We start from the raw sequence: 13,422 nt of genomic DNA, 5'->3' as shown, positions 1-13,422 counted from the left end.
GTTTAGATTATTGTGTTATAAGAGTATTTAATATAAGGTACAAAAATATTGACATTGTCATTTAATGTACAAAAATACTGTTTAATAAAAAAAAAAAAAAAAACCTAAGTTCCTCAATCACTAAATTGTAAATAACAATAGACAATAAATACAAAACATATTAAGACTCGCACTTTATTAAACATTTCATCTAGTTACATCAAATCCTCATTATTGCCTTTTATCAAGCGTTTTGGGGTTGTAGTTCATTTAAACTTAATTCTTACTTAGACATAATTATCAAATACTAGAGATCAAGCCAAAGGTTCTGGCTGCTTCATAATCAATTTGTGCATAGTCTTCTGTACAACTGGCAATATAGGAATGACATCATCAGCATCTTTCATCATTGATGTAGGAATCTGAAAAATAATTATTCTTATGATTATTTAGGCAGAGCATTGTTTCTCCTAAAAAATCTAAAGTATTTAGTGTGGTGTTTTTAATTGCTAAATGAAAAATGTAAAACACTATAAATAAATGACTAAATATATGATTAACTTCTATTGATTTTCCAAACATAAGAACACAGTTTAAATACAGTATAGCCAGTGGTGCCAGAAAATAAATAATATGCAATTCAGTAAGCCTGTTCAACCTAGTTCTCTTTTTTCTTTTCAAACCTATACAAGTATGTTATGTTTTTAAATTTTATTAACAATATCTGTAGCAGTCTAGTAGTACTTACACTTAAGTCTTTAGCTTCTGCTTCCTTCACAGTGTATTCTCTGAGCACATAGTCTGTGTTGAGCATGTGGAACATTCTAGTTTCATTTGACCTCACTAACACATCATCCACTCTTAAAAAGTACCTTAGCAGTACATACCAATATGAAGGCATCACTCTCTGAAACCAAAATAAGCTTAGGTGAAACATAGAATTTATTAAAACAATATTTTGTGTCTATTCTTTTTTAATTATTTGTTGACTGAAGTAAGAGATGTACTACAATTTTTAAATATTTCCTGGGATAAGTACATCTTTATCTTTTTTTTTACAAAACTGTCAAAAACTTACAATAGAAAGAGCACCTACCAAGTAATGGTTTGGTTTGATAATTTTATATAACACTAGCTGACTCGCGCAACTTCGCTTGCATCACATAAGAGAGAACGTGTCAAAAATTTCCCCGTTTTTGTAACATTTTTTATGAAAGAATTTTTCAAATCGGACCGGTAGTTCCTGAGATTAGGGCGTTCAAACAAACAAACAAACAAACTCTTCAGCTTTATAATATTAGTATAGAAGTATAGATTTAATACTACTTACTATTTTAACTGAGAGTTTAGACACCCCATGATCATGTAGCTCATCTTCAAACAATGTCAGATCATGGTAAAACAGAATTTGTTCTTTCTGTTTTAGTAACTCAAAGTTGATTGCCTCATTTGTTGCTTCTACAACAACATTATCTGTGAGTGTACCTTTGTAATTAGTTGAAAATGTCCAATCAAATGGCCGCTTTGGTTTCTCTGCATTTGGTCTTAAAAAAAACGAAACATTTCATATCAACTTATAATTTAAATGAGCCCATTCTATTTTTTTTTTTTTCATTTACCTGGCTTCTTGCCAGGCCTCTGCACATGAGACCTCAATTGCATCTGCAGTACTAGCCACACATTTTAGAGCATCCAGAGGGTTAAAGGATATAGCAGAACCACTTTCATGTGCCAGTTTCAAAACATTTTTGGGAAACACCATATCAGGAAAGTGTGGTATTTTCAGCTCTTTGCAGTATCTGTAAGGATAAAAAAAACACATATAGTAACCATAAACAATAATTCTCCCTTTGCTTGGATTATTGCACTTTACTCTGTTATCCTTTGTATGATATTGAAAAATAACTTGATAAACGCTAACACTGCACACAGGTTTGTACTTGGTACTTCACTGATAAGGAAAACAGAGTATGTCTTTGAGGTCTTTGTTTAAATTACTAAGTAAATCTGAAACTAACAAATTTACGAATTTACCACATTTTTTTTTTATATCTAGGCTCAGCAAGAATGAGTTAAAGACGTTTAGTTATATACTTACATACAAAATTGACAAAACTGATCATCATCGCGCTCACAAACAACTTTCGTAGAACACACACTTGGCAATATACAACTCACATCGTACGATATATGCCAGGGCCCAAATTGTATAGACTGCGAGTTAGTTGTATACCTTCCGGCATCAACCCCGTTCTCCTGTAAATTTGAAAGCATCTTTTACAACAAGTTACCTACTATTGATTTCCCATCATCACAAATTACACTGTCGATACATACCTCAGCATTAAACATAGTAGACGAATCCTAGACAAGGAACGCCAATTAAAATTAAAGATAACCAGATATCGTAATTTATAATTTTCTATAAACACAAACCGGTCAACAAGATTTACAATTTGTGTTAAAATTTTACTTTGATTCACAAAATTCACACACTTTGACAGATTAGTGACAGCCTGACACTGACAGATAAGAAATATGACTTTAGCTATTGATAGGGCTGCACCGTGGCACCGTAGACAGAATAACTAAGTTTAGTAACTTTATACGTCTTTTTTGTATTTTTTTCGTCAGGAAAATGCATTACTGCATGTCCCGCTCCAGGGAGTTAGCGGTGATCTGCCGGGCTCTCCTGCCGGCTAGGCGTTCCGGCTTTTAAATTTGGGCATACCGACTAAAAACCTGACGGTGTTTCTTCAACAGTCACCATAAAGTGGCGTCTACGAGGTGCGCTGACAATATAGGTAGGTATTGTCTCCATTTAAGTTCTCTACAATTGTTTAGTTGATATATTAATATATCTAAATGAATATTCAAGACGTTAACCAGTTAAACAACGCAAAATAAACAAATATATATTTATAAATGCAAATATAGTTTTTAATATTAATTAGCAATAAAAGGACTGAAGCACCTTTTAATATTTCTTAACATCCTTATTACACACGTTAATATGTAATACCTATAAAAAATATGATACGATATTTTAAAGTTTAGGCCCTATAAATGCAATAATTCATCAAATTAGTATGTTTAGTAAGTTCAAAAGTAAGCAAAAATACAGACAACACTATTTTATTCAACGGCCAGTCGCGGGGCGCGGGTGGTTAAATCAATATGGCCGACTTTCACCGGTTGGTTTGTCTGTTTTGATTAATTTGATAGAAATAATAATTTGGTATTACATAAAACAGGTGTAATTTTTGAAGAAAAAATTGTGGTGTTCGTTAGATTTAATATTTAACTATGGAAGCACTTATACCAGTTATCAATAAGTTACAAGATGTTTTCAACACGGTTGGAGCTGATGCCATCCAATTACCTCAAATCGTAGTTTTAGGAACCCAGGTAAATTAATTTTGAATAATTTTCCTTGATATCTGAGTTTAAGTTGGGTCGAGTAAAACGTTTGGTTATGATGATTAAGTACTTCTTCAATAATCTATATTGGTTATGTAAAAGTGTCAGAGGAGTTCTTTGTCCCCATTTTATTCAATTGGACTACTCCGCCAATCACCAAGACCGTATTCCCAAAGTACAGTTGTGGAATTCTCATTTGAAATGCACGTAAAACCTAGCTAACATACACGCTGCCTGTAATCAAATCAATACATCAATAATGACATCATGTCAGAAACAATCTTACAATATTCTAACATGTTCTGATATTTTACGAGCTATAACATTGCTTAGCTAACTGAAATGAACGAAATACTTTTATGTTTTCTAAAGAACCTTTAATTCACAATGTATCTTGTTCTTAACAGAGCTCCGGTAAGAGTTCTGTCATAGAAAGTTTGGTGGGTCGTTCATTCCTTCCTCGAGGCCCTGGCATAGTGACCCGCCGTCCACTGATTCTGCAGCTGGTTTACGCTCCTAAAGACAGCAAAGAACATCGCTCTGCCGAAGAAGGTGAGTGTTCATTTGTCTTCAGCCTGTTGCAATTTTAATATATTTAATCAATTTATTTTGAAAATAATGTTTATTTTAATGAGAACTGGACAACATTTATTAGTACAAATATGTTGTTATATAGATACACTTAGGTTTTTTTATTGTAGGCAATCTATCAATAGAGCATAGACCTATACTTTTACATTGTGAGTACAAGGTAATTACAATGCAATGTTTCAATGTCATATCTGTTGTTGTACTTTAGATGGCATTGATCTCAGACTTTATTAGCTATTATTCATACAGTTGAATCTAGTACTGTAACTGTGTAATGATTTTTTGTGCTTTTATTATGGAATAAATTTACACACATTAGTAACAAAATCTCCTTTATTTTAGGTAAAATTATGTTTTGTTGTTTAGTATATTTTAAATCCAAATGCTATTATTTCATTCAAGACTTAAAGAATAGTAATTGAGAGTTGAAGACATACAATTTATTTTAACACTTATAGTACTAAGAGGCATTTTAAAAAGTGTATTGTATCACACATTCAGTATATTTACAGTGTCATGATATAATTAATACATAGCCTTTCTTATTATATAGGCAAAATACTCATGGCCAATTATGTAAGGCTGACATTAAACTTTCACTTAATTGTAAGGAGAAAATGCCTGTTGTTTTTGAAGTTTAATTAGCTCAATATTTATATTAAATCCGTTGTTAGCTCTAAGAAACCAGAGCACAGAGACAACATCATGGAATCCTATATCTCAACTATCCCAAAAGTTTACAACAGGTTTGTATTTGTTACAAATTATAATACTCATATCTGCATGTGGTCTTGTCTGTGTGCCTGTTTCTTATGTCCATATTGAAATCTACTTCTAATAAAGACAATGGCAAGATATCTGACACCTGAACTTTTATAATCAATATTGTGTTTCAGTTCCTTTCATATTATAAAACCTTGAAATTGTTATGAAATTCTGTGTACATTCCACATGCAAAGCTAAATTTATAATAATCCTATCAGATAATTTCCAATAACTCATAGTCATGCATGACCAATGGTGTCTTGTCATGTTATGCTATAGATATTTTATATGAAACATGAACAAACAATAAATTGCTTTAACTTGTAGAGAAACTCAATTAAAACCAAGGTAGAAAGTAATCTATGTTTTTCTACTTCCACATACCTATTGTTTATCATACAAAATGAAATTCAAGAATGATTCAGCATATTATTTTAATCTAATAAATAAGCAATGGTATAGATCTGATGACTTAAATGCATTGTGATGACTAAGCTCTGCTTGCCATACATTACTTTAGCAACAAAACTTTTAACTTCAAGTGCTTGCCTCAGTAACATTTTGTCTAGAACATCATAATTGAATGTTATTCAAGTCAAATGTAAATAAAATCAGCTTTTATTTTTACACATTTGTGTTTATAAATATGCAAAACACTTGCTCATTGATATATTTAAATCTATATTGCATAACTTCAGGAAAAATGATTAATATTTTTCCCAACCAATACTATTTTCTATTGTTCTAGGTACAATTAATCTAGAAGAATGGGGCAAATTCCTGCACACCAAAGACAAAATCTACTCAGATTTCGACCAAATCCGTCAAGAAGTAGAGCGGGAAACAGATCGCATGGCTGGCAGCAACAAAGGCATCTGTCCAGAACCTATAAGCCTCAAGATATATTCCACCCGAGTTGTAAACCTTACATTGGTGGATCTCCCTGGTATCACAAAGGTTAGTATTATTATTATATTGTCCTTAAAACAAAATACTTTCTTAAATCAGTTTCAATGTTTTCATAATTTCATATTTTTGTTAGGTACCAATAGGGGATCAGCCAGAAGATATCGAAAATCAAATCAGGAATCTTATTATCAAACACATTTCCAACCCAAATTCTATCATTCTGGCTGTGACTGCAGCTAACACAGATATGGCCACAAGTGAAGCTATCAAAATGTCTAAAGAAGTAGATCCTGATGGCAGGAGGACTCTGGCTGTGGTTACCAAGCTTGATCTCATGGATGCAGGTAAGGTTTTATTTTATAGCCCTATTACTAAATTGTATAAAGATTTTGATGTCGCAACTTTCATACACAACTAAATGCATCCAATTTCTAGTAACTACTCAAGAATGCTTACACTAGATACACCATAACTAATTGCAAACAATGCGGATGTTCGAACTTTTTTCACACATCTTAAACAGATTTCAATATCATAATGAACAAGTTTCCTCATTCAATAATGTTGGTTGGCACTAAAATAGTGATTTATTTCAGGAACTGATGCGATAGACATCCTCTGCGGCCGCGTCATACCAGTGAAACTTGGCATAATCGGAGTCGTAAATAGATCGCAACAAGACATCATTGATAAGAAGTCAATCGGGGTAATTTATGTCATTACTAACATGGTTTAGGCGTCACTGTTGTGATATTATGCTGTACAAACATAACTACTTAATATGCCTATTACTGTGACGTTATAAGCATATTATGTATGTTATGTTTTTAATACTGCAATCAATCACACCTTTCCACTGCTTTATTTTTGAATATTAAGAAAAAAAAAATATATTTTAGTAAATTTTAACAGCAATTTAATGATAATATACTAACACAGTCATCTAGAACAATCTTTATGCCCAAAAGCGGTTTTATCTTTAATCCTTTCAATTTAGATCTGATAATGCTGTTTAGATAACTCGAAAAATACTGGAGTGTTAATTATTTTTATTGTATTATACAGGATGCACTCAAAGATGAAGCTACATATCTTCAGCGGAAGTATCCTACGATCGCTACACGCAACGGCACGCCGTACTTGGCCAAAACCTTGAACAGGCTGCTCATGCATCACATAAGGGATTGCCTACCGGAACTAAAGGTCATTAACATTACCATTTTAGAAACTTAAATATTTTACATACAGTTATTGCGGAAGGTAGTGTGCTACTGAGTACAGTTATGTAGTTCGTCTATTGTACAGTTTATATAATAGAGATCAAATCGTAAAGGTATTCCAATTGGCTGCCAAATTAGACATAACAATGTTTAATCAGTATGATATTGGTATTGTAGTATCTAATTCACATTTTTATCTGTCACATCGCCGCCTACGTGATAACTGCGATAATATTGCAATTTTATTACAATGTATTTGCCGAATAATATGTTTCGCTCTACTTGCCATGTCATAATATAAGACAATGTCTTATCTATGTATGCCATCCTGAAGGAATAGGAAAATGTGTGAACTCTCTAAATTGTATAATTTTTTTCATACTTTTTGCCTTTTGCCAATGTAACAACTTATTTTACAAAATATTTCCTTACGGCAGGTTCGCGTCAACGTCATGATCTCTCAATTCCAATCTCTTCTCAATTCTTATGGAGAAGATGTGTCGGATAAGTCACAGACGTTACTGCAAATAATCACGAAGTTTGCGAGTGCATACTGCTCGACTATTGAGGGTACTGCTAGAAACATTGAAACCACAGAACTTTGCGGAGGCGCCAGAATTTGTTACATATTCCATGAGACCTTCGGGCGCACTTTAGATTCTATTCATCCTCTTGTTGGTGAGTAAGAGTTTTCTGCTAAAGACAATCGTCACCTTGGTTTTGTTTCCTCTAATGTATGTTTTTAAGGTGTTATCACCGTTTTATACTGCGTTTGCATCCGCAGTCTGATAAAATACTTCTCCACACCATAAAGATTTAAATATTTTTGAGTTTACTCTAATAAATATGACTCAAGTTGAGAAAACTGTAAACTAAGAACTAATAGTCTTTTGGAAATGATGAATGAAATCTGTTGATTCTCTTATCAAAAATACTATCTTAATTTATCAGAGCATGTACTATCACTGTGACAATTGTACAAGCTGAGTAAATTTTTATCAGGTTTGACACGCATGGATATTTTGACCGCGATACGCAACGCGACGGGTCCAAGGCCGGCGCTGTTCGTGCCGGAGGTGTCGTTCGAACTGCTCGTGAAGCGACAGATCAGGAGACTGGAAGATCCGTCGCTTCGTTGTGTTGAGCTGGTAAATAACTTTGTTTCTTCGTTAATTAATTACATTAACTGCTAGGTTAGAACCCTGTATTGCTAAGCTTACCCGTGTAACTGGGTTGTGGAGGTCAGATAGGCAGTCGCTCCATGTAAAGCACTGGTATCCAGCTGCATCCGGTGAGACTGAAAGCCGACTCCGACATAGTTTGGAACAAAGGCTAAGCTAACATATATAAATGCTAGGTTAAAAGTGAAAATCATTAGTCAATGAATGGTGTTTTGTATTTGTAGGTGCACGAAGAGATGCAGCGCATAGTGCAGCACTGCGGCACGGAGGTGCAGCAGGAGATGCTGCGCTTCCCGCGCCTGCACCAGCGCATCGTGGACGTGGTCACGCAGCTGCTGCGGACCCGCCTGCCCGCCACCAACTCCATGGTAAACATATGTTACTCATTATCAACTTTCTTCAACATCTAATTTCTTTTAAATCAAAAGGACATATACTCACATAGCTTCTCTTCACTTATTTCGAATGGTTTCGAAAAATGGCCTGGTTTTTCCTTCCAGAAAAAACAATTATTAATTATGTTAATGAAAAACATCTTGACACACTTTGCTATGAATATAACTGAGATTATCATACTTGTCTGTTACATAAGCAATACAATAAGTATTGTGTTGTATGACGCTGCATTACGAACTCAATACAGCGGTAACCACAATCAGGTCTTTATATCAGGGTATAATTGAGGTTTATGTTTCGAAGTTCGCAAATTATTGGTATTTCTTAAAACAGTCATTTTCTAGCTGAGGACACTTCACTAACAGTATTTCTTAGCATAAACTCGATCTAATATAGATATACAACTAACTTATAGGTGGAGAATTTGGTAGCCATCGAGTTGGCGTACATAAACACGAAGCACCCAGACTTCCACCGCGAGGCGGCGCTAGTGTCGGGACTTCTGAAGAGCACAGACGGTCTGGTGGAGGACCACAGCCCCGTGTACCGCCAGAAGACTCCGCGACCCACATCATCACCGGTATCCACAATGTTCAAAGTATATATTGCTTATAGTTTATTTTGTCCTGACTGTGTCACTAATGTACAACTAACATGAGGTAAGTTCGTAGTGTTTGTGCACATTGCTTGATCTCAATATTAATATATCTCAATCTATGTACTCTCTTTTATGTTTACTTTTATGTATAATACAAAATCAATTACTAATAACGTAAAAATGTTTGTGTTAAAAGAACACCTGGTTTTCTTTTATATTTATTTTGTGATATAACAATGACATTATTTTGTAGCTATTTCTTCGCCAAATGGGTGAAAGAGGGTCCACCCTAGTATTCTTGGCAAGTGTTTGGGATACATACAACAAGGTAAAATTTAAGTGTACCTTCTATTGTGTGGGCTAGTGCTGTATTTAATACAGACTCATTTTAGCCACATTGTCCTACTAAATCATGTGACGGTCATGTTGGTCAAGCTTTGAATACTATGTGGGCTCTCTTTTTTATTGTTGGCCACTAACATACTTCTGCTTACTTTTGCTGTCTAACCTTTTCATTAGAAAAACATATACGATCTAACAAATATCAATACAAATTAACATTTTATTATAAAATATTATCTAGTGTAATTTAAACACGCCAACCATTGTTATTATGAAAAGTCGTCAATGTCTCAGTTTCCATGTATGTCTGTTAGGCGCCAGATTACGTTACGCTAGGTAGTAGCATTATTGTGCATAACAGTAAGTGATAATGAAGTAAGTAGTCACAACAAGTCTTTGTGTTACAAGACCAAATGGAGGGTTTTAAAACATTGTGTATAAGAACTGCTAAGGTTTGCATGAAATCTAACCAAGACAAATGATGTTATCTTATAGTAAAAAATTATACTATTCTAAGTGGCTCATGGAGAATTCCAATGTTTCAGCATGTGCCAGCGATTACAGACGGTCAAGAGAACAGATCTCCCCCTCAATCTGCCAACAGTGAATCTCCAAATACACCTCAGGTAAAAATGATTATATGCAAAATACATCTATTAAATACATAAATTAACAACATTCTAATTAGGTAAGTGTAAATGTATTGTCAATTATTTATTACAGATGAATGGGACACCAGAGAATGCTAAAGTATTGACTCCACAGAAACCAGTCAACTTACTGCCTGAAGTGCCGAGCCAGCACTCGCGCAAGCTCTCCGACCGCGAGCAACATGACTGTGATGTTATCGGTAAGTTAAATGATTTAATTTAAAATATGGTGGTGTAAGAAGTGGCTAATAATGTGGGAATCGAATAAAAATAGTTTTCTTTAACCATTAACGAAATAACAGACAATAATATCATTATATATTAGATAATAAAACATGGTTAATAATTACCCTGCTAGGCTTTCGTGTCCTGATTAATACATAGTAGGGCTCATACATTAACTGACTACTAAAATGTACCATTCAACAGTATTTTCTTATGATGCTAGGTGGACGGAGCGATGAATCATCATTCGTTATCTCTAACCCGCAGACTGTAGACGGCATCAACGTGATGCAATTAAATCAAATGGGTGACTTAGTTGGTGAGGATAGACTACGCGATGTACAGAATGCTTTACTCATTTGCTCACTGTTAGACTTCCGACCACCTACCATCGAACTATTTGCTTGCGCTTATAATTGTTTAGTTTTTTAATTATTAGTTAATAAATAATTTAACCATTTCGCTAACCCCTTATCAAAGTATGTATTTAGTATAATAATATCTATTATTTATAATGTGTAATAATTTTAAAGTATATTGTAACAAGGAACTTTTTAAATGCGTATGATATAAGCAGTGCTGACTCTTCTTAGTACAAAAATATAAAAAATACCTAATATCTGTACACTCTACGAGAATGGATTTGCGATAAACAATAACAAACATTTACGTAAATAAAAAATCACACAGTGACAATGTTCTACATACGAAATATACCATTTTGATACGGGGCTGGTATCTCACACAACATTAACTCTCTCAAATGTTAGATTTTAATTAAATATTGTATACTATTTTTTTATTTGTTTGTAAAGTATATTGCACTTGTAACTAACATTTAGAATAAATATTTATACATATATGTATAAAAGAAATCGATGTCTACTAACAATTTTATAACAATTAATTTTATACGACCACTAATTATTGTTTCTTTTTTCAGAACGGCTGATCAAGTCGTATTTCTATATAGTGCGCAAGTCTATCCAGGACTCAGTGCCGAAGGCTGTGATGCACTTCCTCGTGAACTACGTAAAAGACAACTTGCAGTCAGAGCTAGTCACTCACCTGTACAAGTCGGACCAGGCCGAGAGCATGCTCAACGAGTCTGAACACATCGCGCAGCGAAGGAAGGAAGCTGCTGACATGCTGAAGGTAAGCCCTTATATTAATACTCTAATTTTATCATCAAACTACACGTATATTCCCTGCATAGTGGTTATATAAATAGTATGTTTCATCATAATTGAATTAACATTTTAATTTCAGGCTTTGCAGCGTGCCGGTCAAATCATCAGTGAGATTCGGGAAACACATATGTGGTGATGGTCTCCCGAAGACGAAGACTCTAGTCTGTGAATTAGTGAATTTGAGCCGTGAGCTCTGTACATACTCCTTACTGTAGGTAAATTATGTGCATTAGGCTTTTTTTTACTTACCATATATATTTACATACATTTGCTTTTAACATTAGCTTTCTGCAGCTCTCTTTGCTATGTATTAGATATAATTCATGACACTATGTCGAGAACCAAAAATTCTGAGTAAAAGCAGAAAATGTAGAAGCAAATGAATGTCATAGTTGGACACTTTTTGAGAAGGCACTGCATGCTGAGGAAACTGCTTATTTTTAAGTATCCAGTCGTTTTCTGTGTTGATATTAGTATGTACTTATTGTTGTTATCATTTGATGATTGAAAAGATAAAAAATATTCAGTTTTTCATAAGGTTGGTTCTTTTCCATCATTGTGCATACAGGAGTGGATAAACTTGCAAGTTCTCGTGTATACTGTCTCATAGACTGCTCAATATGAAGAAAATAATATATAATTGTGTTATATGTATATAAAGCTTTTGAAGCATTTCGAATTTATTCTCGTATTTATCAGGTACACACTGAACAAAAGTCTTAATAAGTAACTGTTTGTATTATTTAGTATGCATAATGATACAAAGAGCAATTAAGTATATTATGAATTGTATGTTTGGTTGCGAAAACGTGTGCCAATACAAGAAAGTGTGGTATGCCGGTGGTAGGAATTCATTATAATTTTTGTTTTATATGAAATTGTGCACAAACATGATGCTGTTGACTTCAGTTACCATTTCATAATTGTTAATGTATAACATGCACATAAGTTAGGCGTAACATGAAAGTGTACTCACATTAACATTGTAGTTATTAACACAGTGATATTACTTGTAATGTCTGCTATTTAGATGTTTCCCTAAAGGTTGGCTGTCCTTACTAGTTTTACTTTACATTATAAAATTGTTTCAGTCGTTTAATGATTGAATGGCGTGTTAGTCAGGTAAAATGAATTGATTAGATGTATATTCGGTTTATTCCCTTTTACAGGGTCGGTTGGTTATTATTTTACAGTAGCCATTTGTGACCAATTATAGCTTTTTTTATCATTGATTACACTAAGTTAATTTAAGGCAATAAAATGCTTTTACAGTATATTTTAATATAGTTCCTTGTTCATTAGTTATAATTTCGCATGCTGTGTTATCAAATTTCATTCACGATTTCAAGTCATTTTGTGTCATGTCCATGCTAAAGTAATTTATTTGTTTTTATCATGAATTAGCATAGTGAGTATTCCAATGTTACATGATGTATTTATTGTTGAAGTCCAAAAAGTGATTTGCTTTATGTATCGAACGAAACCAATTGAATGTTACAAAAATAAGATTGTATTTAAAAGTCTGTTAATTATTAAAATAGATTAACTGTCATGGTAAAAATGTTTTTTATTTTATATAAGTCCTTATTTTACTAATAAGAAATAGCTAGTCTTAAAACCAGAAATTAGCTGCAATGCTACCGGGAAGCCTATACGTAGCCGATAATGATTGCATCCAATGGCTCAGCTTGTCTTATACTTGAACACCTCACCCTCTGCACCGACTGAAATATCAGGGCGGCAGTAGTGACCCAGTGCATAGACGTCTATTTATACCCGTTAGCTACAAGCGGTAACGTATAACGTGTTCAATTCATTCAATGTTGTTAGGTCACAAGTGGTCAATTTATTCGCCTTTTATAATATATTATATTCTCTACGCCGCACTACATTGTCGAATGTAAAAGGGGCATAAAGTGACGTCAGTCCTTAAGTTCTTGTATCAAGTAGACAACA

General features: G+C 33.7%; 2 protein-coding genes across 6 annotated transcripts; one reads left to right on the top strand and one right to left on the bottom strand.

The window, feature by feature from the left end:
• Nucleotides 1-147: 147 nt before the first annotated feature.
• Nucleotides 148-2,507, bottom strand: LOC142974149 (TIP41-like protein). Of its 2 annotated transcripts, XM_076116311.1 has the most exons (6): nucleotides 2,317-2,507; nucleotides 2,078-2,235; nucleotides 1,599-1,778; nucleotides 1,310-1,523; nucleotides 728-886; nucleotides 148-401 (listed from the first exon to the last, which is right to left on the bottom strand). In XM_076116311.1, the coding sequence occupies exons 1-6, from the start codon at nucleotides 2,329-2,331 to the stop codon at nucleotides 294-296; spliced, it is 834 nt and encodes a 277-aa protein (XP_075972426.1). In that variant the 5' UTR covers nucleotides 2,332-2,507; the 3' UTR covers nucleotides 148-293. The 2 variants fall into 2 exon arrangements, with proteins under 2 accessions (XP_075972426.1, XP_075972425.1); XM_076116310.1 differs by lacking the exon at nucleotides 2,317-2,507 and having other exon boundaries at nucleotides 2,078-2,253.
• Nucleotides 2,508-3,128: 621 nt separating this feature from the next.
• Drp1 (dynamin related protein 1) lies at nucleotides 3,129-13,027 on the top strand. Of its 4 annotated transcripts, XM_076116909.1 has the most exons (16): nucleotides 3,129-3,387; nucleotides 3,807-3,951; nucleotides 5,504-5,712; nucleotides 5,798-6,008; nucleotides 6,261-6,370; nucleotides 6,730-6,867; nucleotides 7,322-7,562; nucleotides 7,887-8,032; nucleotides 8,290-8,433; nucleotides 8,877-9,041; nucleotides 9,313-9,387; nucleotides 9,947-10,027; nucleotides 10,125-10,251; nucleotides 10,500-10,595; nucleotides 11,220-11,431; nucleotides 11,546-13,027. In XM_076116909.1, exons 1-16 carry the CDS (start codon nucleotides 3,286-3,288, stop codon nucleotides 11,600-11,602), a joined length of 2,259 nt encoding a protein of 752 aa, XP_075973024.1. In that variant the 5' UTR covers nucleotides 3,129-3,285; the 3' UTR covers nucleotides 11,603-13,027. The 4 variants fall into 4 exon arrangements, with proteins under 4 accessions (XP_075973024.1, XP_075973026.1, XP_075973027.1 ...); XM_076116911.1 differs by lacking the exon at nucleotides 9,313-9,387; XM_076116912.1 differs by lacking the exon at nucleotides 10,500-10,595.
• Nucleotides 13,028-13,422: the final 395 nt, after the last annotated feature.

The sequence above is a fragment of the Anticarsia gemmatalis genome, chromosome 7, assembly GCF_050436995.1.
Source record: "Anticarsia gemmatalis isolate Benzon Research Colony breed Stoneville strain chromosome 7, ilAntGemm2 primary, whole genome shotgun sequence".
NCBI classification, from domain to species: Eukaryota; Metazoa; Arthropoda; class Insecta; order Lepidoptera; family Erebidae; genus Anticarsia; species Anticarsia gemmatalis.
This window is presented reverse-complemented; position numbering and strand designations above follow the sequence as displayed.

Bases quoted from the DNA above. Each gene is read 5' to 3' on its own strand.
- LOC142974149 (XM_076116310.1), bottom strand. From the start codon at position 2,253: ATGCTTTCAAATTTACAGGAGAACGGGGTTGATGCCGGAAGGTATACA. The intron at 1,779-2,077 runs GTAAGTATATAA...TTATCCTTACAG, and splicing joins CAGTTTTGTCAATTTTGTAT to ATACTGCAAAGAGCTGAAAA. The intron at 887-1,309 runs GTAAGTAGTATT...TTTTGGTTTCAG, and splicing joins CTAAACTCTCAGTTAAAATA to AGAGTGATGCCTTCATATTG.
- Drp1 (XM_076116909.1), top strand. From the start codon at position 3,286: ATGGAAGCACTTATACCAGTTATCAATAAGTTACAAGATGTTTTCAAC. The intron at 6,868-7,321 runs GTCATTAACATT...TCCTTACGGCAG, and splicing joins ATTGCCTACCGGAACTAAAG to GTTCGCGTCAACGTCATGAT. The intron at 8,434-8,876 runs GTAAACATATGT...ACTAACTTATAG, and splicing joins TGCCCGCCACCAACTCCATG to GTGGAGAATTTGGTAGCCAT.